The sequence below is a fragment of the Ostrinia furnacalis genome, unplaced genomic scaffold, assembly GCF_004193835.3.
Source record: "Ostrinia furnacalis isolate ACB-3 unplaced genomic scaffold, ASM419383v2 OfSCF0388, whole genome shotgun sequence".
Lineage (NCBI taxonomy): Eukaryota > Metazoa > Arthropoda > Insecta > Lepidoptera > Crambidae > Ostrinia > Ostrinia furnacalis.
In genome coordinates, this window is record NW_021130627.1 from 460,761 (window position 1) to 486,558 (window position 25,798).

Sequence of the window (25,798 nt, forward strand, 5' to 3'; positions counted from 1 at the left end):
AAATATTGGTTACCTAAATAGATAAAATGTGGGTAAAAAATGTGTAGGTTAAAATTAATTTACGAGTACATACATACACATTCTAGTTTTAAATCTTGAGGGTAAGTCTAGATGAAACACGCTTACTTAAATATCTATTTACTCGCGATTTAAATTATTTACTTTTATTTTAAATCTTGTAGTTCATTTAAGGTTGTACATACAATTTTGTCTAAGTTTCACTGAAAGTAAGATGAAAAGTAAATAATAATCAGTAAGCATCTCATATCATTATGTTACATACGAGTGCTTTGTAATCAAAGCACTTTAAAGTTTATTCAGTAATCAATATCAAGGGTTAGCACATAGGTAATTAGTTGATGCCTTTACCTTGCTAAGAAAATTTAAGTTTTAAGCTATTTTCTAACTTGAAATATAGCTAACGCCTGCCACTATTAACTAACGTAAGCCTAAAGCTTATTATGAATATTTAGCTAACGGTGCCCGAGGTCACAAGTCCTCGTTACACGCTAATGAGCATTTAGTTAGACAATACTCGTAGTTTGAAATAACGAGATTAGCGTCTGGGTTCACTTAACATTATGGAATTAATAATATTATAATTAAAGACAAGAGTTACGTTGAAAACAGTGATGTTATTAGTTTGATATTACGTGTATATCATTATTAATTCTAAATATAAAAATTACAAACAAAATTATATGATTATTAATTTTAAATATATAAATTACAAACATAAATAATTATAAAACAGCATTGTGCAGAACGCACGTCCATTTTTTATTGCTGTACTCTTTTCTATTTTTTTGTATCTTGTGTATCAAAAATGTCAAAATTCCACTTGGACAATTAAAAATAGAGCCTACAAGTCAAATACATATTAAAAATTAAAAGAAAATAAAATTTTTGTACTTATGGAGCCTTCACATGTCTCATAATCTTTTTGCCATACCAGCGCTTCGAGTCCAACATTTGGCAAGTGTTGAGAAGAAGCGCCACGACAAACTTATGCCATCGCTTTGATCGACTATAAATCAAAGCTTTGGATTAAGTCACAAGTCCTCATTAGGTACACGCTAATAAGCGTTTAGTTATACAATAGTTTCAATTAACGAGATTACCGTCTGGGTTCAGTTAACATTATGGAATTAACTCTATTATTTTATGGACAATAATAATAATTAAAGACGAGAGTAACGTGAGAACAGTAGTTACTAGTTTAATATTAAATGCATAATTTGAACACATTTGTATTATACAAAGACTGTCGTAATTAATCATTGTATCCTACATCAAGTCAACCAAATTCGCGCATATATTTGAAACATTTTAATGTATTTAAATAGTAAATGAGTAAAATTCAATTAGTTAGAGACCAGATCAGCCTTTGATAAAATGATAAAATGTTATCGATGATTTAGACGATAAACAGCTTATCGCATAAAATCGATAAAATGGCACGATAAAAGCTTGTCGCGGCGCAGCTTAGTAAATTTATCACCCGCCGTGATCAAACAATACTTAGTCAAGTTTACGGAGTAATTTAAAACGCTTGTTGGTAAACACATTGAAATCCAATAGCTACGTGTAGTTAACCCGAGCACGGCTTATTCCATAGGCTAGCAGAGTGGCGCTTGCGTCTAGGATTGCGTTAGAGTCGGAAAGTACGGGGCACCGAAACAAAGGCCTGAATTGGCACCTGCGCTAACCTTGTTACACCCGCGTGGTGGCCACGGCTACCTCAAACTTGTATTACCGCTAGCTGCCCCGGCGAATATCGTACCGCCCATGTTTGTCAGAAATATGTAGAATTCTAATGGAGATTTTTTCAAATCGGTCTAGTAGTTTCGGAGCCTATTCGATACAAACTTCTTTCTTCTTCATATTGTTAGTGTAGAAGTGTAGGTAATTTGTTAGTTGACGACTCCTGAAGCATGGGGATGGACTTATTTATCAAACGTTTGAAAAATAGCTAGTAAACGTTATTTTAAGTAGTTTTTTTTTTTAAGAAGCACTGTGTGCTGATTTTAGTTTCCTCTTCCACATCATTTCTATACTCAGAAAGACGCTTTGCTACTTTTCCATAAATAGGTAACCCTTTTTTTCCTACGTATCTTACGGAAACATGGGTATGATGCATGCAGTCATCATCATCATTATCATCATCTCAGCCATAGGACGTCCACTGCTGAACATAGGCCTCCCCTAATGCTTTCCATGTTGCCCGGTTGGTAGCGGCCTGCATGCAGTATCTTCGCGAAACATACAAACAAGACAAGAATCTAATCTAAACATTATTTAATCTTTTTGATCAGAAAAATACGACTCTACAATTTAAAAAATATCTAACTGCATATTTTCACTTCAGTGGTTCAGCCGGTCTTAATAAAAATCAATATAATTTAATTTTCCGCAGTAACCCTATCTGGCGCCGGCCTTGCAGCGATATGGTTGGTTTGCCGTGGACTGGGAATGTGGCAGCCTACACAGCAAAGTTAGAGCGGACAAGGATATCATATTATGGACATTTGACTACCCATTTTTGGCTTTTATTACAAACGGCATAAGATTAGTGTTTAGCTTGATGAGTTATTGTCTGTCTGTATTGTCCGTAATTTGTAGAAGCACATATTTTTTCCTATACCTAATATAACGAGCGGAACGAGGCAACGATATGGTTACGATTGATAAATAACTGTCTTATGACTATTTCAAATGTTTTTTTGTAGAAAATCGTCATCAACGTCATTTAAAAAGAGTGAGATAAGCTTCAAAGTTATTTTAAGGCTCTCATTAACTAACTCACTAACTAATGATGTCTGGACGCGCAATGATAATTATTAATCTTTTGTGAGAAACTCTCCAGCATGCGCGCCGCGATATGCTTTTATTGCGCCATTTTATCGATTTAACGATATCGATAAGATTTTATCACGGCGCACATCCCGGCAGGGCTGAAGTGGCAAAGGTTAGGGTACATAGTTCGCAGAACTGACGGCCGATGGGGCAGCAAGGTTCTGGAGTGTAGGCCACCGGAAAACGCGGCGTGGGACAAGGTGGACCGACGACCTCATAAAGGTAACATGAAAGGCGCTGGACGCAGGCCGCTACCAATCGGTCAACATGGAAATCATTGTGAGAGGCCTATGTTCATCAGTGGACGTCCTATGGCTGTAATGAATGAACTCCATATAAATCAGCAAAACGCCACCTACCCCGCTACCGCCTATCCCTCATGCCACTAAAGCGGGCCCAGTTGTGCAGTATGTATTATTCAGCCGCCGTACGTGTCGCGGGCTCCATCGCCTATAGCAGCCTTTCCCAAAGTGGGCGATAACGCCTCCTTGTGGGCGTCGTAGGTCTAAAGGAGGGTCGGTAAGAGACCCAGAAAAAAATCGGGGCGTTGTGTAGAGGCTTGGGAGGCGATTTGTAATTCCATCTACTAGAAGGACTCTTAGACACCGACTGAGCTCTCGACTATAAATGGGGGCGCTAAAAAATAATTTATTGATTCTCAAAGTGGGCAATAGGCAAAATAAGTTTGGGAACCCCTGGCCTATAGCGACACGACACGCCGGGAAGGGGCCTACACCAATAATATTGGAGCCTTTTTTGCATCGCTCTTTGGTCCTGCTGCCAAGTTTTGGAGACTAAGCTAAGTTCTGCTAAGTTGATCAGTGCAGGAGACTTCGAGACAAACAGTGTAGGTATTTTGGATAAATATTAGAACAAAACATACATACTTATTTTACTTTTTTATCAATATCTCAGGGCTGTTAGAGTTTTTCAAGCATTTCCTCTTAATTCGCCTTATAACTCAGGAGTAGGGTCTCAAATTAGCGGAAAACTTACTCATAGATATGAGTTTTAACTGCAAGGGCTGGTGGTAAAAGTGTCATATCCCACAAGAAACTAATTTAAATGGTATGATGATAAATCTTGTGTAACATAGAAAACTAAAATCGTAACTAAGTTTATTTTGTCGTTGTAAAAGTATGCCACAAAGTTGCTTACATTATGCCTTTCATCCAAATGTCTCATAACCCCTCTAAACCAACTCCTTGGCCACGAAACATTAAAGTACTAAGTCCCAACCACGAAACAAGTGCACGAAACAGCGTTGTAAATCCCACGCCCACGCTTATCGAGATGAAATACTGTTTAATATTCCACTAAGTGTCCCCTATAAACCCTGAGGCAGCTAAAAGTGGTTTGTAGAACTGTACGCTGAACAAATTTCACTGAACACACTGCACACTTAAACTAGTGCATTATTTTTATCAAAGCGAACTGTTTTAGGTGCAAATGCAGAAGTTGACAGTCGGCTTAGTGCTGTTTATAATAGAAACTTCTTCCACTTGAATTTTTTATTATATCGACTAGCTGCCCCGACGAATATAGTAGCGCCTATATGTATGTATGCTCATTAAAATTAATGTAGGATTCTAAAAAAATCTGAAAAAATAATTCAAACCAAACAATTAAATATTTCCTCTCTATAGTGTAGATAAAACATTAGGTATACACCTCCATTCTGTCCGCAACTTATTTAATTGGTGATCTTGAGTTACGAAAGTTTCGTAATTTGGACATTCTTGATTTTCTCGATGGGAGATACTGACAGAACTTCTTAAAATAATTGGTAAATATTGCTTATTAGTAGGACAATAGTCGACGTTGACCGTCGATGGGATCGAACTACGGACCCTCGAATCAGCAGTCTGGCTAGACTGTTGCTTAAAAATAAGATTAAAAAAATACCTTTTGAAAAGTGAAACACCTATCCCTTTTGTTCTATGCCCAAACACTACCTTTAATCACCACCTGCCCCCAAAGTCGCTTGACCTCAATAGCGAGGCAATTCCGTTAAGACAATGACCATCGAATGGACAGTCAGGTCTCGGCCGCTGCCATGTCGTATTTCTGCGGGCCATTCCGCCAGTAACCGGCTCGTACCGGATTTTTGGGGATATACACCCGTCTACGGAGAGATATTTGGGGTAAACTGCAAGCGATGTTAAGAAAGTGTAATAAATAAAACTCTTGAAATCACTAAACCTAAGCGTGTAAAAATAGGCATTTGTAGTATGCTGAATAATATGACGGACATGATTATTTTTTGTTTTATTTATCAGCCAACCGGTCGTCAGATTGTTCAGATTAAAATTGAAATTCTAATAGTTTATTCAGTAAATAGGCCCAGGGCACTTAGGGCCCTAGCCTACGGCGACTTTCGCGCGACTAACGCGCGCTAGTCACATTTGCAACGCACTACAGTACGGCTAGCACGAAAAAAGATAAAAGATTTAGTAAGAAAACTACAACAGCGCCCTTGTGAACGTGTCGTAAAGTGAACTTATTATGAGATGTGGTTGCACGAAACTTATTTTGAGAATCAAAATTGTCACGTTCAAAATTGTCACCTTATCGTTTAATTCGAAGATTGAGTGTCAAATTTTATCGAGTACGCAAACAATTCGAAGACGAAAGTTGTTCATGCTAGAGGTACTGAAGTGATGCCAACGCGCTACTAACGCGCTACAGCAGCGCGTCCGCATCGCTACAAGAAGTCCCCGTGGGCGCGGGCCTTTTATACACCATGGATGTGATTTGCACAACTCATTTACATATTGCAAAATTAATTTCCTCTTTTGACTCTTACAACATTTAGGTAGGTATGTGGAAAACGAAAGAAATGCGTCTCGTTTCTGTGGTACCTACCTAAGTAATAATAAATTCAAAATTTAAGGTTAGCAGCTCTACGGCCATCTACGAATAAGACTTTAGTTTAGATCATCACTGGATTCATGGACTAGTGAAATAAATGCAGTACTGAATTAATCAAAGAAACAAACACACGCCTTCTCCCATCGCTTGCACCACACCCTAATATCCGTACGAACGTCGGCTTCTGAGTGAATTAGACTTTTACGATCGCCTCCAATCCAGTCTCGTATCTGTGTAATGACGCAAATTGACGAAAATATGGCCTTAATCATATACTAATAGAGTTTAATGTCGAACAGCTCTGGACTTTCGAGCTGCATGTTGCATTTTCTAAGATCAAGTTCTCATACATATTTCGTGAGGTACGAATACCTACTTTAAAGATTATTCGAATCTATGAAATATCAAGAGGAAATACTCAATCAGATGCCTTAAAGTGTCTTTACATTACTTTGTAATGCTTTAACATAGTCACAGTCAGTGCAATAAAGCATCATGTTGGTACATTTAAATCTTCAAAGTAAGTGATTTTAGATACATAGATAATGAAAATTAAATAAAGGTATTAGAAAGGCGCAGTCCGTTTCCGATCGGCAGACCTACGTTCAGCAGTAGATGATAATATTGAAATGATGATAAAATGATATAATATGCTAATTAACTCAATATAAACTCCTAACCAACATTTAATTTTGTAAAGACGGAGCTATGCAACCGATATTGCGACCCCATTTTCATATATAGTTATTCGACACAGTCTATATCTTGTACTAATAGCTAATCGAGGTCCCTAGAGGTGAGGTTGGCTGTAGCCGGCAGATGGCGCATATTGCGAATGTAATGCACTGGGTGCAGTGGTCTCACATCTTGCTTGGGACTTAAGCACTCGATGCGACTTATAAGTGTTATATGGATAGAAGTAACACGATACTTTGTATGTTATCGAATAGAGAAAGTTGATGATTGAATGAAAGTTTCAAGAGGTCCTTTTGGCAGTAGGTTATTTCATGTAAATAATAAGTAAGAGGATTGGTCACATTACTTAAATAAAAAATTCTACTAAAAATCATTGGTGTTTTACTCAAAGAATAGGTTTATTACTTTACGTGATGTCCAATCCCGAAATTCATGGAAAATATCTTGAAAACTCTTTAAAGTTATACATTATGCTTATTTTACTTTCTAGAATTGGGAGAAGATTAAATTTCACGTTTGCTTCCAGAAAAATAAATTGAACTCCAAAATAGCAGAGGGACCGAGTGCATTCTTTCGACAATACCTAACTAAAACAAGTCAACGCTCGCAATAAATCAGTAGCAAGCATTCCTAAAAAACTTTATTGAATCTATAGAGAACCAGGCGAAGTGTTCGGCTTAGATTTATGGGCGTATTGACTAGTGCTAGGGACCGAACCCATATTGGACTTCATTTCTCGATGTTTAACGAAGCGAAGAGCTAAAAAAGTGGAGGAGGGAAAGATAATCACGTGGGTCATTCGATGTTAAATTATGATCTCATCACGAATTTCGTGTTAGCAATGAGACATGAAGTTAAAATGAACAAGTAGAACGAACAAGGATTAAAAATATTGAATCAATTACATTATTAATTAACCCGTATTATTTTAAGGAGTTAAGGAGTAAAAGGAGTGGTAATTACTTTGAGTATTTATTAAAATAACAATAAAATTGTATATCAACGGTTGAACAGCATTGGCAATTTCTACATTCAATATTTCATCAAATAGCTGTGACATCAAAACTTCTTTCTTTATTGTGACACGAAAAACTCTACATTTAGAAGTATATCCCCTCGACTACAGGATTACTAGTTTAGTTCAATTTTAGTGCATTTCAAACGGAACGCTCTAAATTCGGATTGAATGGATTAAAAAGTTTGCTGAATTTATGCTCAGCCATCCATCAAGGGGCTTGAGGCAAAGCGGTGTGTTTGGAAGTTCGTTAAAAGTTGATAGAGCTTGACTTGTTCTAGAGAACGAATGTTTGGCCTGACAGGAAATTTTTCATGCCCAAAAAACAAAACAACCTTCTGTTTGGTTGGATCAGAACACGTCAGAGGCACAGTGAAAATAAAAGCGATATAACTTACATCAATGCATGCAATGTAGGTATAATGACTTTTCACTCCCAGGGACAGCGCCTAGCAAAAATTGTTTCGACTTCGTTACAAATAAATAGACACTAATATTTTATTGTTGTAAAACCACTGTTATGTCTACATGCAATTATCTGTATTTGTGTGACGTCCATTGTAATAAAAGTTTCTTTCTGTCTTTCTAATAAATATATCTTCAAAAAATATTCGTTGTAGCTAAGATAAAAGAATTATGACGGCAAAATCTTTGCCATTGTTGTCCTATGAAAATATAATATAATATTTTCTTTTTTAATTCAGATTGTAACTAATGATAAAGACCTAAACATTATCAAAGGCATAAGGTATTTCAAAATGCTTTTGATTAGTTTAGAGTACTCGAAAAAAATAAACAAGTAGTTACTTAATTTCTAAAATGAATGTAGTAAAGCCATTGCAAAAAGTTGGCAACAGAGCTAAACAAACCGACGATGCTCCGACAGATACGAAACTGTCTGGTCAGCATAATACAGCCAATTCACGTCAAAAGCTATGGCATCCACGAGTTCCCCGATGTTTGCATAACATTATATTTGACCTTAACATGGTTAAGTTAAAATTAGGTCAGAAGCTATGTTATTTTAATCTGAAATCAATATAATAATAGGAACCTTTAGAAATTAACTTCAGTTTCTATAATGAATTATTCAGAATAATGATAGGGACTGGAATTCGCTGCCTGTTGCTGTCTTTCCCGAATACTAATCCGGGCCTTTTCAAGACGAGAGTGAACAGGCACTTGCAGGGCAGTATGTACTATCATAGATTGCATCTTACTTAATATCAGGTGCGATTGCGAACCGACTGCATTAAAACAACATATTTAATGGTAACACTAAAATATGTAGAAAAAAAATGACATTGATTTATAATTTTTTACAAAATCTTGTTACAATCTCTTGTCAAACCTTTTATCTCATCTCAAAAATTCATCGTATTTTATTATGCACTAGCTTTAGCCCGCGTCTTCACCCGCGTAAAATTTAGTTTATCACAGATCGTCATAAATTATAGTCTACATATATGATATTCTGGCTAATAAACAATAATACTGTAAAATTTTATCAAAATCCGTTCAGTAGTTTTTGCGTGAAAGAGTAACAAATATCCAGACATCAAGACATCCAAACTTTCGCATTTATAATATTAGTAGGATAATTTAATTTACTCTGCTATCCATAGTTAAATATTTCTATCTGTAAACGAAATTTCAATTTTAGCGGAAAACTTTAACCACCACTTAAAGGTTATAGTTTTCGATATAAGGTGGAAAAATCCAGGCGAATTTTAAGTAAGCGAAGCAGGTGCTTCAGCTTCGAGTTAAAGGTTATGACAGTACTTCATAAAAAATTGAAAATCAAACGATCATGAAAATATGATTAGAATTACCTTCTATAAATAACAGGTAAAATACTTTACAAATATTTATGTAGTGTACAGTCAGAGTCATAACACCTAAAGTGGCCAAAAAGTTAACAACTCAACCCTATTCCAATGTAACAAAGACATTTGGCAATTAGCGCCATAATAATTATTTGACATATTAGTAGTTTCAACAGTAACTGCTGCTTTCTACTAGACCATTCTCAAGCTTCCCTTTTCAGCCCAACAGGGTGATATGACAGTTACAATGAAGTAACCAAAACTAGTGCCAATAGTTTCCAAGCAAAACATCGGACAGACAGACAGACAGACAGACATATCGAAACTATAAGGGTTCCTTGTCAGGACTACGGAACCCTAAAAAATGAATTACTTCCAAAGCCTAATCTCTATTTAGAGCCATCAATTCATTAACCCCAACGTGCCTCATTAAGCTAGTTTTAAAACACTTAATAAATAAAATAGGCTGCAAATTGTTAAGAGCCGTTAGCTGTGCGCACAATAATAGTTAGTTCTGGCGCGCCGCCAGACCACCTAGCGTTATTCGAGCATGGCTTCTTGCCACAGTCAAGACGGACAGAGTAAGCTTACTTCATCCTTGGCATGGTTGTTAGACAGGGGAACACATCCTACGTACGATTTCTCAGACCTGTATGAGTGTGAGTGGTTCCCATATCACAGAGTATCCCGTATCACAAACTTAGATTATCATGATTTCTAAATAGGACATAATAGTATATCAATCGTTTCAAGGCTATATTAGTACTATACTGCTGTTATTTAATAAGAAATGGCTACGGACTACATGGAAGAAAGAAGATGTGAGAACAAATAGTGAAAATAAATACTTATAAAAGTCTCATTATAAAAAACCAAAAGGGGAAGAAAGGAGTAGAAAGAAATATTTTATTGCACAATAAAAAAGCATTTGATCCTTCAAGACTTGACATCTTTAAAGGGCAATGACGTTTTACATCGCCGTCAGTGATGATCTTACTGCTCCTTTCTCTACTGTGGCCTTGCGCTTATTGGGAAAAATCCAGAGTAGTCCGTAAGTAGTCCGATAAAGTATTGTCTAGTGTGTTCTTGGCTGAGTTACTGCATCTGAATCCATCATGCTTTTAGGGAGAATACGGTTTTCCGCATGAATGCCGATCGCCAAGGAGACTGGTCCAATTTCTTTGCACGTTATAAGAAGTTTCCAGTCTTTTTGAAGTGATTGGTTAGAAGTAGATGATAGATGAAGATTTTTGGAACCTTGAGTTTGAGGTTATAGACTTTTAGACTTAATATTGCGAGTTTGCTTGTATTTTCCTTGTTATCATCATTATCATCACCATCAGGCTATTTAATCTGAACTGCAGGAGCACGACTTTTTTTATGCTAGACAAGGCAGGTATTTGACCGCAATCGCACCTGGTGTTAAGTGAGATGCAGTCTAGGATGATACATATCTGCCCTGTAAGTGCCTATTCACTCTCGCCTTGAAAACGCCCAGATTATAGTGTTCAGGAAATGCATCAGCAGGCAGCGAATTCCAGTCCCTAGCTGTTCGCATTATAAACGAGTCGTCGAAACGCCTAGTGCGAGTCTCTCGTTATGTTACCAGAAGCAAATGGAGGATTCCTACACTCCTCATGAAGAGTTGAGTTGTTTTTTTACTACGCCAGTATCAATGTACTGGGGTATGCAAACGCTGTAAGCTTATTTAACTATTTAATAATTCACATTACAAGCATTTTCGTATATTTATAGTGATGCTACCTACGTCACGCACACGCATAGCATTGTCCACGCAACCCAAACTATGGCATGAAACTATAAAAGTCATTCAACACGTGAATGTGATGAATGGTGGCCAAAGATATAAAAAGTAAATAGTTTTAACCACCACTATAACTAATACTTGTTAGAGATTTTATTCGTTAGATGTGTAGGCCCTTTTCATGGTTTTCATACACATCTCAAATATAGCTCAACCATTACTTCGGGATATTTAGGAGAAGTGGTGGAAGGATCACACCAGCGCAATTTAAACTCGCAACTTAGGATCACGTTGCTTCGCCCGCAGGTTAGCTGTTATCATTCATCCATCATCATCATCATCCAGTATAATATAAAGTACTCTGTGATTCTAATGCATCTATCTACTAAACGCAATATTGTTCGTGCATTCCAGCCAAATGACATCCACTCCTGGACAAAGGATTTCCAGTCTTTTTGAAGTGATTGGTTAGATAGAAATGGCATAGGTTTTTTGGTTCATGGAGTTCATTATGGATTATGGACCTGCATGGATTATGGACCTGCATGGATTATGGACTCCTCCAAGGATTTCCACAACGATTGGTCCTGTGCTGCCCGCATCTAGGTACCTATGTACTAGGTAGATTCACCAGATCGTCGGTCCACCTAGTGGGAAACCCGCCCAAACTACGTCCCCCGTCTGTGGTCGTCACGCAATATTGTATCAGAACTCGATGTATCATTTACGATTCAACGATCCAAGCACCACCTGCTGCATATTCAGCCGATGCAAATTCCCAATCAATCGCAAGCAACTTCATTACCATCGCCTCCAACCAGCAAACGAGTACTGTTGACCTCCTCTCACTGATGAATGAATAAATGAATTTGTGAAAGAGTAAGATTTCTGAGGTTCACTGTACCAGGTGTGGTAATTTTATGAATTTTGATATTGCTCACGGAAAATTTTAAATATACACTGGCCTGCAAAACTAAGTACTACCAACTTATTACTATTCTGTGGTACTACTACTACAATTTTAAAATTTTCTGTTGTTTAGTTCTACACAATAGAAGAAAGATTTGCCTTTGAACTGTAGTAAACTACTAAACTCTTTTTCTAGTCTCTCTCTTCTCTTTCTTCTGTTATTCAGATTAAAGAGATTTTTTTTATCCACAACGAGGAAGTTCTTGGTCTGTATCTCACCTGATTTTGTTTGCATACATATATTTTTTAGGTATAATATTATGCTTTCAAATTTTATTAAAGTGAAAAGTGTACCTACTCTAATGTAGAGATACGAGTTTAGTTATCTGTACGTACAGCAATAAACTAGTAGTTGCTTCTCAATCTGAGCCAATACATACTTAAAACCTATTTATCTGATGTTCCAACAGATTCTGAAACCGACTATCTCAGGTGTAAAAACATTTTTCACTCTTACACCGATGGGATAAGAGCGCATATTTTAAAACTCAATCAATTAATGGACCCAACTAATTGGAAGTGATGGCTGCGGTGTTTTAACAGGTATCCATATTTTAATATCGAGGACAGGCTATGAATTGCTTGGTGAACTACGATTTTCGTATCGGAAATTTATTATGCGCTTACGTTGATACAGTTGGATAAATGAAATATAACACACATTGACATCCGGCTCGAAGGACCAAAAAGTTGATGAATATTTATGAAAGAATTTATTTATTGATATTGTAAGTGAAATAATGTATCTTCATTTATATTCGTCAACGAATAATTGATTGAAGAACATAACCATTAAAAAAAAATAAAAATAAATAATAAATAAAAAATAAAAAATTTATTTATTGCCTTCGAACCATTAGACATAGGTAGGTACAGGTAGTTAGACTTACAACTAATAAGTACACTAAAGGAGGAGAGGAAATTACGAGGAAACATTTAAATTTTGCAGTTGAATTCTTATTAATTTCTGCCAATAAATATTGACTTAAAAATGTTTTAAGTTCTTTATTACATTTGTGAAAAAGCGAGTAAGATTTTAATCCAATAATGGACATGAATTTCAGATTCATCATCTCACCAACATTACTCGTAAAATTAACATGTGAAAAATATGTACGCATTATTCAGTACTGCCCCATATCTTATTAATTCATGTATCTGATTTTCCCCGAATTTTTCAGGCATTAATTTTTCGTTTAAAAATTTGCTTAAAATTTTAAATCACCGTTAAGCTACAAAAACTCTGTCTTCATTGTTCAGTGATATAAACGTTTTAAATCCAATACACCGACTCTAATTCTCATTTAACCGGCTTATTTTGCAATGATAGCGGAGTGCACGCCGCCTAGTGTTGGTGGTATACATCTTGGAGTGATGCCAGGAAGGTTGGTGGAAGTGAGAGGTGCTAGCGGCCATGGTGGTATCCTTGGTTAGTTTTAGGGACTAAGGGTGGATTGCACCATGTTACTTTAACTTTAACAAACGTCAAAAATCTGTCAAAATCCGGTTATCGTCAAAGTTACGGTCAAAGTTAGATGGCGCAACTGACCCTTTGTGGAGCTAAGGTCAAAAATTGCTTAAGTTTTCTAAAATTGAGGTATTGAGCATATAAAATACTTGATTTCTTCTCCAGGGCTACCTACCACTCACAGCCTAAATTCGTCCAGGACCAACTTAGCCTTTACTGATTCTGTTTTGAGGTTTCTGGCTACAAAGAATTACACTGGTCCGGATATTCCTATTAGATAAATATCTATCATGTTTGATTGCTTACTATGCAAAAAACGCAAGAGAATCAAACGTAACTCCATTTAATGTTTCGCGATTTTATAGGTCTCTTCATGATACTATTTTTGAGCAGCTAGTAGCGGCCTAGATTTTGGTAGTGACTGTGAACTGTTAAGTACCGAGGACGGATCGGAGGTCTTTTGGTAACTATTATCCCAAGCATTTTTCTGAGATACTTCTCGAGCTGATCTCAGGAGACACAACAAAACTTAGTCCCTACAATTAAAACCTTTTTAAATTAATATTTCCTTTGTTTTAAGTAGGTGCCCGCTAAGCTCTCAACGCTTGCACCAGCCCACCGGGGCACGCAATACTGTCACTTGTTTATGGACAAAAAGGCCACCCGTGTAAAGTGGGTCTGCAAAACATACAAAGTTCAGTCTTAGAGATTAAGTCGTTGCAATAGTGGCACGGCCCTGGCGGCCAAGATTCTTTGATTCCTTTGTTAAAAGTTTGAGCTCAAAGATGATGCTAGAATTTATCAGAACGATTTTGTTAATTACTAATCACGTCATTATTTCAGTCACAGGACGTCCACTGCTGAACATCGGCCTCCCTGAATGATTTCCAGATTGACCGGTTGGTAGTTTTTTACTTGCTACTAATTTACTTTACAAATCAAAGTCTTCTTTTCGTGTTGACAACAAACCTACACAGTATCAGCCTAAAACTCCGCCACAAGAGTGGCGTTGTCAGTAGCACTCATCAAATCCTCCTGAATGCAGTTGCTTGGGCACTCAGGTACAAACTCAGGGCACGACATCAGGTGCTTCAAACAAATCAAAGTTTATTTTAGGTATGCAACTAAATATTTCATGACATATACACCTGAGACTCACGGCTCAATCAACCAAGGTAATCAATAAAGAACATCATTAAAATAACTTTGTTACCGACATTTTATCTCTTGATAATACGAAAAATAATTTACTCCTTTAACAAGCGCGCTCAAAATATTAATAATTTTAATTTTACTACTCCCACAGAAAATTAACTTATTACAAGCCGCGTTTACATATAATTAAGTAAATGCGAACATAAATTACTGAGAGAAACAGCTATTTCCGTTTTTAACATTATGTTCTTGTATGATAATAAAGTTATTCCAGTAGGTCAAGGTATAAATAATGGGGCTAAATAGCATCGACGTAGGTGCGAGGGAGATAGTGAACTCATTATCACACGAGTAAGTAGTATTAGATGTACGTACAGTCAACTTCACATCAGACTTTTCATTATGAAAGAAAGAAACTTGCTATGGACATCACACAAAGATTAAAAAGGGTAAATAAAAAAGCTAGAGGTAACACATAAAACATACAATGGAAGAGAAAGTGAGCTGAGCAGTGACACCCATTGGCCATCGCAACGGGACCCCACTCAGCATAATATGCCGTGGCCCACGGTGAGGAAGGCCACGACCATGGTTTTCAGTATGCCCCATGCCATTATGGTTGCAAAATAATATCCATTACATCCACGTAATGCCACAATGTTTAGCTTGATAATAATATGCTGTTATCTGTACCTAGATAAATTCGCAACTTCTTTTCTTATGACGAAGAACTCACTTTATGTAGAAAAAAACTGAAATATTGGGACGTGTACTAATAAACAGTTTGAAGTTTACATTTTCTGTTAGTCAGATATTTGTTCCGTTTTTGACATCTTCGGGCACACCAGCGCCGCCAAGACAGCTAGGAGTCGGAGTGGTCGCCATGGCCGAAATCGGTCGGATGGATCATCATCATCATCATCATCATTTGTTCCGTTTTTGACATAGTTTACAAGACCTACTATCTAAGTCAGAGCTGTCTAAGCAAACCTTTCACTATAATAGACATAAGTATTGTATTAGTTCAGCAATAGTGTTTGTACAAATCCAAGTAAGCGATTCAAACACCCAATTGCCCCAATTGTTGCAACAAAGTAAAAACGGGCTGCACGAAACAAACAGATTAACGGCGAACATAAAAGCCTGTACAATAGTAAGGCCCGGTTTCCACCAAAGCGGAGCGGAGAAGAGCGGAGCGGGGCGGAGACAACAGGAGATGTGAGAGCTGTGCGTAGCTGTCAGCTGTCAGTCTATTGATATTTATGAAACACCGCACCGCTCCGCACATATCCGCAACGTTCCGCTCTTCTCCATATCGCGCCGCACACCACCGCTGTCAAATTCTATAGAAAAACAAGTCCGCCCGACACTTCTCCGCTCGATCCATTTCCACCGAAGCGGAGCAGAGTGGAGATGTGCATTTTTTTTTAATGCTAGACAAGGCATTTTACCGCAATCGCACCTGGTGTTAGGATGGTACATATCTGCCCTGTAAGTGCCAATTCACTCTCGCCTTGAAAACGCATATAATGGAATCTGATTGGTTATTCAAAAATCTTCTCTGCTATGCTCCGCACCGCTCCGCTTTGGTGGAAACCGGGCCTAACGGCGAACTTAAACCCTGTCCAATAGTGAGGCATTGAAATCCAAATCAAACAATCCACCTTTCGTTTTCCTGGTGTCAGACATCAGTGAAAGTCCGCAATCGGCCTTGTCTGCTTCAAAATTCCGTTCAAATGTTTGAAAGTCACAATTGGAGTTCTAGATTCTTTTAACGCTTCAAGCTGTCTATGGAACCGCAACAAAGTTTTGATGGTTGTGTAACGTTTGAAGGTAGAAGTAAGAATTTTTTATGAAGTTTCTGAGGTTTTTATCATCAAACGAAACGAGAACCGTACTTGTACTTCTTGAGACTATTATTAAATATTCCGTTTATGGGATTGTAAATTGAGATTATTCGTGTTCAATAAGGCTTTTGCAGACTCCATGGCAGAAAGATACAACAAATATTGCGGTCTTCCCGTAAGTCATTACACGATCAGATGAAATGAAATAGTTTATTCAGTACATAGGCCCTTTCCAGGGCACTTATACACGTCCCAAATATAGCTTGCCCTACCACCACTTCGGGAAAACATATGGGCTGGTGCTGAGAAGTTTGAGCTCAAAGGTCAAACCTTGCGATTCAGTCCCCTGGATCATGACCACATGAAGCTCATGAGCTATCTTTGCAAGTGGTCTTGCCGTCGTTTCTCATAACTCACTATAAGATTAGATTGAGCTCAATAGTCATATAGCGGCCTTATAACATCCTATCTTATCTTGTTCAGGGCCGCGCATGAGCGCAGCGAACCTTTATCCTCTCATCCGCAAAAAAACCTTATGACATTATATGCTTCTTACCTCAGTCCCCTGGATCTTGAGCTTCATGTGGTCTTCGCAGGTAGGTAGTCTTGCTTTCTTTTCTCATAGCTAACTAGATTAGATTGAAATTAATATGTAGTCTCATTGCGATCTTATAAGATATGCTTCTTACCTCAGTCCCCTGGACCTTGAGCTTCATGTGGTCTTCGCGGGTGGTCTTGCCGTCTTTCCTCTTCTTCCAGCAGTACCCGTCTCTTCGGTACCTGACCTTCTTCCGGCTGTACAGCAGCATCGAGCCGCTTTTTGGCCTGTAACAACGAGAAAAGGATTTTGTAGTTATTCTTTCATAATTAGCAAAAGGAGAAGGAAATAATTGTGTATTTTCTGAGATGAAAATATTTAATGTGGAGTTTTATTATTCTGAGAAGTCAAAACAGTTTCAACTCTCTAAGCAAAAGTTTTTGTACGCAAGTGCAATTAATGGATTCAATCCCAAGTTGGACAAAGTATTAATAACATTATTTTTATTCAATTATTCCTCGTCATACAATATGAAAAAGTAGAACAATGTCAATTTCATCAGTTACATAGAACTCAGCTCAGAAAAAGTATCAGTTCACGTTTTTTCTGTAACCAACAAATCAAGAAGAACCTTCACTCAGTATCCCGCAGCACAAAGCAGAACGTAAATCAGTCAAATCCCAACCGTACACCAACCAAAAGAAACCCTCATGACCCACTTCAGCATTTAGACCGAACATAAGTTCGTCAATATCCCTTAGATAACTTATAAATGCGGTCCCATTCCGAGTCAGCTGGACCGGCTGAGTTATACCCAGGCGTAAGGAGGATTTACAGCGTGGCTATAAAACAGGGCCGAATTATCGGCCGGCGCTCACTTGACAAGAAACGGTCTTGGAATTATAAGGAGCTCCCAAAGAGGTAAACTGGAGCACATTTTGGCACAATTAGAGATAGAAATGATAGGACATAAATCTAACTTGTTGAAAAATACAACCTGCCACAACGTTTTAAAATGCCATAGAGTTTAAGGAGCTTCCTTATAGGTAAGCTAGAGCACATTTTGCCACAATTAAAGGTGAAAGATAGGACATAAATCAAACTATAGACTTTTGTGCAAATTAGCACCTGCCACACAGAAGGCCATACCTACTATTTACCTTGGTACCTACTTTATACTGTACAGTAGTACTTATCAGTTTTGAATAAAACACGTACGTACGTCCTTGATTTTATGGGATGGTAATAGCTGTTGCGCCAATGCAATGAATATTAGTATAGGGATAAACAGGAATCACATATGCTACCTTTGCTGCAACAAACAAAAGTGACTAAACGCGATCCAAAAAAAAAATTATGATTTAATAAGAAATCTAGTAGGTAAGACTTTCTGTTCATCATCATCATCATCATCATCTCAGCCATAGGACGTCCACAGCTGAACATAGGTCTCCCCCAATGCTTTCCATGTTGCCCGGTTGGTAGCGGCCTGACTAGACTTTATGTTAGAAACCAAAACTTACACAAATCCGCAGGCAGAAGCTAGTGTAATAATAAAAGTCTCGACTTCAGACTTTTAGAGACACCTCACGGTTTATGGGCCTGTAAAGACGGATGAATTACCAGAGAGTAAGTTCTTGTACCAACAAGAACTTAGGTAATTCGGGTATAAGTGCTCCCATTTGGGTTATGATTCTGCTGATTATCAAGATACTAGTGTAATTGGGGCAGCAAGATTCTGGAGTGGAGGCCGCGTACCGGAAAACGCAGCGTGGGATGGGTGGACCGACGACATCGTAATGGTAGCAGCAGTGGCGTAGCGTGGCTTTTCGCCGCCCGGGGCCGTCCGGAAATCCGCCGCCCTTTATTTTAATTATAAATATTTTAAAGTTTAAATATTATATTGAATAGACTTCAGGTACACTATTCACCTTATTTGTTGAAAGTCAAAATAAACTACCACGCACTGCTTCAGAAGGAAAATACATTAAAAAGAAGCAATTGCTTGAAACCCACAGGAAGTTTGATTTTCTTAAATACCTAGCTCAGTTTTATTATGTAACACTAGGTGTATAACAATAAACAATAATAACAAGTATTAAAGTATTTATTTGTCAATTGAGAGTAAATATTATCTTAAATTATATACAGTGCTCATTGAACTTAGAAGGAATAACATATGTGCTTAATATTATTAAGGGTTGTATACCCTAGCTAACCAGCGCCACCATATTTTTTCTTGATTACTTTTGTTATAGACCGAAATTAAAAAAGTGGTTTGAAAAATGTATAATACACTTCTGGACACATCTACTGGCCCATCTTGTATTTTCAGTTTCATTTGGTCCTAGCTAAAATTTTATATTAGGTCGAGCAAAAAGTTTCGTTTGCCTCCTGTCACATAAAAAAAAAAAAAATACAGTTTTGAACCTGGCACATTCACAATTTCATTCAATAGTCTTTTTTTTAATTTCTTACACAGAGTTTAAAGAGATTTTGGACAAAAGACAATTTGGAGCCTGTTTGTTGATATCAAACAATCGAATACCTACTAAGAAAACTTGGTTTTATTGGTTTACTTGGATTAAATTCTTGAAAAAGTGATTGATATCTTTGGTTTTGCAACAAACATTACTTATTCTTAACATTAAGGTGAGGTTCTATCAATAATCTATGGATACTTCACCTGAAGTCGCCGCCCAAGCTGTGGCACTTATTCAGGCCGGACACAGCCAAAGAAACATGAGTGCTCAACTTAATTTAAGTCGATCTGCGGTCCGAAATGTTTATCGGAGGTACCTAGAGACTGGTGGCTTTGTTCGTCGCCAAGGAAGGCCACGATCTCGGGTCACAACTGAAAGGCAGGGTCGATTCATCGTGACGACCAGCTTGAGAAATCGTCACCTTACCTCCATTGAGATACAAAACCAACTTCGCGACTTCCACGGAGTATCTGTGAGCGCTCGAACTGTTCGGAGAAGGTTCAAAGAACGCGATATGGTACCACACAAGGCAGCTAATGGGCCCAAACTAACGCGAGCCCACCGAACAGCGCGCCTTCATTTCGCACGCAGTCATTTAAATTGGACACAGCAAGATTGGAGCCGTGTACTCTTTTCTGATGAGTCTAAAATTGTGTTACATGGCAATGATGGAAGGAAGAACGTCTACCGACGTAAGGGAGAGCGTTTCGCACAATGCTGCTTTGAAGAGAGGGTTGCTTATGGCGGTGGCTCATGGACTGTCTGGGGCGGTATATCCGCGAGCGGCAAAACTCAACTTGACGTTGTTACAGGACCACGGCTGCCAACATTAAATGCTGAAAGGTACATTCGTGAGTGCTTAGAACCTCACGTGATACCATACGCGGACTATGTGGGCCCAAATTTCCTTTTTATGCATGATAATGCAAGAGCCCATGCGGCCGGCATCGTCAGGGAATATCTTCGGAATGTGAACATCACAGTTATGGACTGGCCAGCCAAAAGCCCAGACATGAACCCCATTGAGCACATGTGTGACGAGCTAAAAAGACGTGTTAGGGCTCGTCAGCCAGTTGCCCAGACGATGCAGGAGTTGAAAACTGCCATAGAAGAGGAATGGGAGATGATCCCTTAAAATTTCATAGAGCGGTTGATGAACTCTATGCCTAATCGTATGAGAGCTGTGGTAGATGCCCATGGAGGCAACACGTGTTATTAAATTAAACCTTTATTTGATAAAACATGTTTTTTATTCAAAAATCAATTGCCTTTAACAAGACGCATATCCGACTTGTTAGGCGTAGCTCCATGTCGTATGGTATTCTGAATTCAAATTTAAAACAATACGATCGAAAAAGATGGTAAAATGTATCAGGTTTAAAACTGCATCAACAGTTTTTGTTCAATCTAGCAATCATATTTCGGTAGGGGCCAACGAAACCTAAACTCTAAGGTGGGTCAGTAGATGTGTCCAGAAGTGTATGTATCGAAGCTATTTTTTAAAATAATTTGTTTGAATTCATTAGATATTTGCAGCAAGTTACAGATTTAATTACTGCTAAAAGTTACCATTTTAGCTAATTTTGAATTTCGAACTTGCAGAATATAATAAATACACGGTTTTAAAAGTAGCTTAGATATGGCTTTAACTATTTACAAACCACTTTTTTATTTCGGTTTGTAACAAGAGAAATCACGAAAGATTATCTGTGGCGCAAGTTTTAGAGGGGTAAGTAAGCTCCTTAAATATTTTTGTTGCTATTACTTAAAAAAATAGATTAAAAATGTACTCTTCGTGCTTTTTTCAAAGCAAAATCTTTTACACAATCGTCGATATCAAATTGTATCTCATTTTCAATTGCCAGTATAGCTAGATTTGTTAGTCTCAACGTAGACATAGTCGACCTTTTTTTTTCTTGTTCATGCAATGTTTTTTTTCTTATCCGCCGCCCCCTTTCATATGCCGCCCGGGGCCATGGCCCCCCCTGCCCCCCCCAAGCTACGCCACTGGGTAGCAGGGAAACACTGGACGCAGGCCGCTACCAATCGATCAACATGGAAAGCATTGGGGGATGCCTATGTTCAGCAGTGGACGTCCTATGGCTGAGATGATGATGAGTGTAAATCAGGTAGGTATATTTCTAGATGACCTACATTTTATTTTACTTAAAATTACACATCTTTATTGTACACAAGTAACATAAAAAATAAATACCAAATCGTAACGAAAAAATTGAGGAAGATGGCAGTTGTATAAAATAAATAAACATTTCATTCATTATGTAAATTAACACCTATACACCTAAAGGTCCTCACGTAAGTTATAGAAATGTGTAAAACAAAATAGAGTAGACTTTTATAATATAAATCAGTATTATCGTAAGCAAAAAATATGAAGCTCAACAAAATTAACAAGCATGAAAAAGCTTTGTTGTTTATTCACAGTAAAATTCTGATTCAATTTACTGAAAAATAAGTTTACAAATTATTTGACTACAAAAAGTAGCCTCAAAGTTGTCAGAGCTTCTTTCAGACACAATTAAAATTCTTTTGTCCCCAAGCCCGTGAATGGCGTTGTATTAATTATAACAAATTAACTAATGAATGGTCTACCTGGGTGATATTAATTCAAGGGCAATTAGCAGAAGTTGCTTATATTTGTTCTGACAGTTGTCTTTACAAATAAAATATTTTGTTAAAGCCATTGTCTTTTCAATTTATTTTCTTCAAAAGAAAAGCGACAGACCGCATTCTTTGAATGCTAAAATTCGTAATCATTGTTTCCATACTTTTTGACAGGAGGGCTTAGTCCCTCAATTACTTTATGAGACTATAACAGTTGGTATATTGTTCGCCTCACATCATTAATCACAAAACAATACGGAAACAAAACCAATCACAAAATAAACATGAAACCAATAACAGATACTAAACATAAAACTAATAGCGATGGAGCAATATTTTCTAAAAATTCGCAACTTTGTATTGGGGAGCGAGGCCAATTTTACTACTTGGGACCGTACTAAAATGTCGAATATGTAAATCCGTATTAGAAAAACATGACCACGCTCGATTTGGGTCACACACTCACATATCACACGCGTACAGGCTTAATAATAAAATAGACTTCAATAAACTTCAATTTATGTGGAATCCGTGATAATAAAATGTTATATTGCAAAATATTCGGTCGGAACAAAATTATACGGGACTTTATGATATGTTAAGTCCGTTTTTATTAGGTCACTTCCATTTAAGATGTAGTTTTGCTTCTCAAATTTAACTAGGTACTTTCTTTATTATACGATTAACTTCAAAATCTTTAAGTGAAATACACATTTTTATAAACACATAAATATTTTAAATCGTTCTCGAGTTGCGACATCGGACCGGAAGACGGATCTGGTGAAGATCGAGGGAAGTACCACCTGGATGCGGGTAGCTCGGGACCGGTGGAAATCCTTTGTCCAGTAGTGGACGTCATTTGGCTGAAACGAACGAACACTAAAACTGTTGAAAGCTAATTTAAAGGCAAAAGATTTTTGTCTAAAACGTCATTATAATATTATCAGTCTTTATCAGTCCCTGCCTCCAAATACGAATTACCGTTTTACTAGCCGCTGCTAGCTAGCTTCTAGCTATTTCTTCGTCGGTCCATTGAGCAATGGAACGTCTTACTATGATTACCAAGACATTCGAATCTACTTACTAAACTTTTTATCGATTCTGTAATAAAAAACGGTACTGACATAGCTGGTCCATTGCTTCCCACATTTTTAGAATATTTCTTATAACTTCTGTCCTCAATATTTGCTCTAAAACTCTAAAACATCAAGAAATATTGCCCTACATTTCCAATCTGTTAAATAAATTGTACCTAGTTTATTAGACCTATATAAAGAGGCTCTTGAGGTGTTTCTTCTATTTCCAGAGGCGATAAATAAGGCCACGTGTGAGCAAGCCACATAACAGCACATTTATGTAATCGTACATATTCCTCAAGAACGTTGAAATTATAATTAAAACTAGCTTTTGCCCGCGGCTTCACCCGCGTGAAATTTAGTGTCACAGATCGGCATAAATTATAGCCTATATGTTAATCTCGGTTACAAACTATAATACTGTAGTTTCAACAAAGTCCGTTCAGTAGTTTTTACAGAATAACAAACATCCAGACATCCAAACTTTCGCATTTATAATATTATACTCGTAGTAGGATATTTAAAAGCTTGATCTTTCTTTAGAACAATGATGAGGCTTCCTTCGGAGTAGGTAAACGATACTTACATTATTTTATGAATAGAATATCTTAGATGAATAAATTGCTTGTAAAGAAGGTTTTTTAGCAATTTGTAAATAACTGCTAGTGGTAAGTTAAATATTATGCTTGTGTTACGAGTGGGTTAAACCACAATACGATGGATGCGATAGACAAAAAATTCACTAACTAAAAATGTTCTAGCAACTATACACACAATTATTTGGCATTAAAACGCGTTATTCCATATTAATAGAGTAACTTCCCTTTTCTAAAGGCACATGCACATTGCACGTAAAAAACCAATACCAGTAAACTTCAAAGGAGCTATATCGCGCCAAATCTCAGATTAAAATATCATCCCAATTTAAATTTATACACCAATAAAAACGGAACGGCGCCATATTTCGTGACGTCACACGCAGGGTATATCGCGAAACATTGCGATTCATGGCTGTCAGTTGCGAATAAATCGCGCTTTGCACGTATAAATCAGTGACGTCTATGTCGAGCATTTTAGGCGTTTGACCGTACGTCACGCCGATTGGATTGGCAGTGTGGACGCGCCGTTATAGATACGTTGACGATTGCCTGTCATTGTGACAAGAGATTTGTGTTGAACGCGCCCTAATCTTGACAAACGGGACGGTTTGTAAACAAAATTGTTGCTAAAATAAAAGATGAAATTGGAATAAGTTTTGCAATGGTTTTTATGGGCAGTTTTGTATTTTAGAATATTTGTACGTTCGTTTCAGCCAAATGCCAAATGACAACACGTCGACGTGGACAAAGGCCTCCCCCAAGATTTTCCACAATGAACGGTCCTACGCTGCCCGCATCCAGGATCTTCCCGCGACCTTTACCAGATCGTCGGTCCACCTTAGTAGGAGGCTTGCCTACGCCCATATTTGTACACCTGCTTACAAATATGTATACGCCTTAGAATGAATAATCGGAACTTAAAATACAGAATTAAAAATGACATTGATAAAAGACATAATAATACGCAGCATATTTAAGTATAAGCTCTTATAAATAGGCTCAAAAAATAACTGGTATTTAGCAAACCATGCATAAAATAATATGATAAACCCTGCCCAAAGATATAAAGCAGACAATATGACTAGCCCATAAACACTAATAAAGCAGCTTATCGCGAAAATCGCCAAAAACAACGCCACATTTTAATTAAGTGGGCAAAGACAGTAAAAAATATTTAAACGCAACCCGAGCGCCGAAGAGGGAGTTATGAGCACTTTATTACTTTATTATTTAGCTGTTCGACGAATAGTGGCTTAAGTATAGTTAGCCTCAATATTATACAAAGTAAGCATAAAAATAAAAAGTTTAGACACTACACATTTTTTATGGCTAATATTTTTAAGAAATCTATTGCACATACTGAGAATGCATGAGACTATTGCAAAATGTTGTTAAGAATATACATTTCTTTCGTCTTTAGTTGGTCGGGTTTAAATTTTCAACCAAGAAAGATAATTAAATAACACACACAAGATTTTTCATAATGTATCCACTATTTGCTCAAAGTAACTGACAATGTAACTACGCTATAAGAAAAGATGAGAGATATTTAAACATTTACAGCCATTTGTAACGACGTAAGAGGTACATTGATGTGGTCGCCCCTTTACAAAAAAAAAAACAAAAGCAACCTATCAATTAAACTGCGCTCAAGTAAAAACAAAATGCTATCATAAATAAGGCCGCGTACACACTAGAGCGAACAGTCCCACCGTAACGAGGTACTTTTTGCCGCGTACGGCGACCTCCAAAACTCGGGCGTTTCATGCAAAACCAATCTGCATGTTCCCACAATGGCGTTCAAACCAATAAATCATCGATACCGAATAATTTCACCCACATTTCGGTATTTATCGTTGAAAAACCGGAATTACTGCCTCGCTGAACCGTAAACACAGCTCGGAACTTTTCAAATAGCAAATAAATATCTTAATCGATGAGAGTTATGCGGTGTTCACACGGAAGCGATTATATCTGGATTAAACTGGTTTCAGGCGGAGCAATTAAGT

General features: G+C 37.4%; 1 protein-coding gene across 1 annotated transcript in view; it reads right to left on the bottom strand.

The window, feature by feature from the left end:
* Window positions 1-17,288, bottom strand: part of Camta (Calmodulin-binding transcription activator) — a 63,780-nt gene extending 46,492 nt beyond the window's left edge. The window contains exon 1 of the mRNA XM_028317307.1: window positions 17,158-17,288. Within this exon, the coding sequence (XP_028173108.1) occupies window positions 17,158-17,277 (120 nt within the window). The 5' untranslated portion in view covers window positions 17,278-17,288. The remainder of the gene's footprint in view (window positions 1-17,157) is intronic.
* Window positions 17,289-25,798: the final 8,510 nt, after the last annotated feature.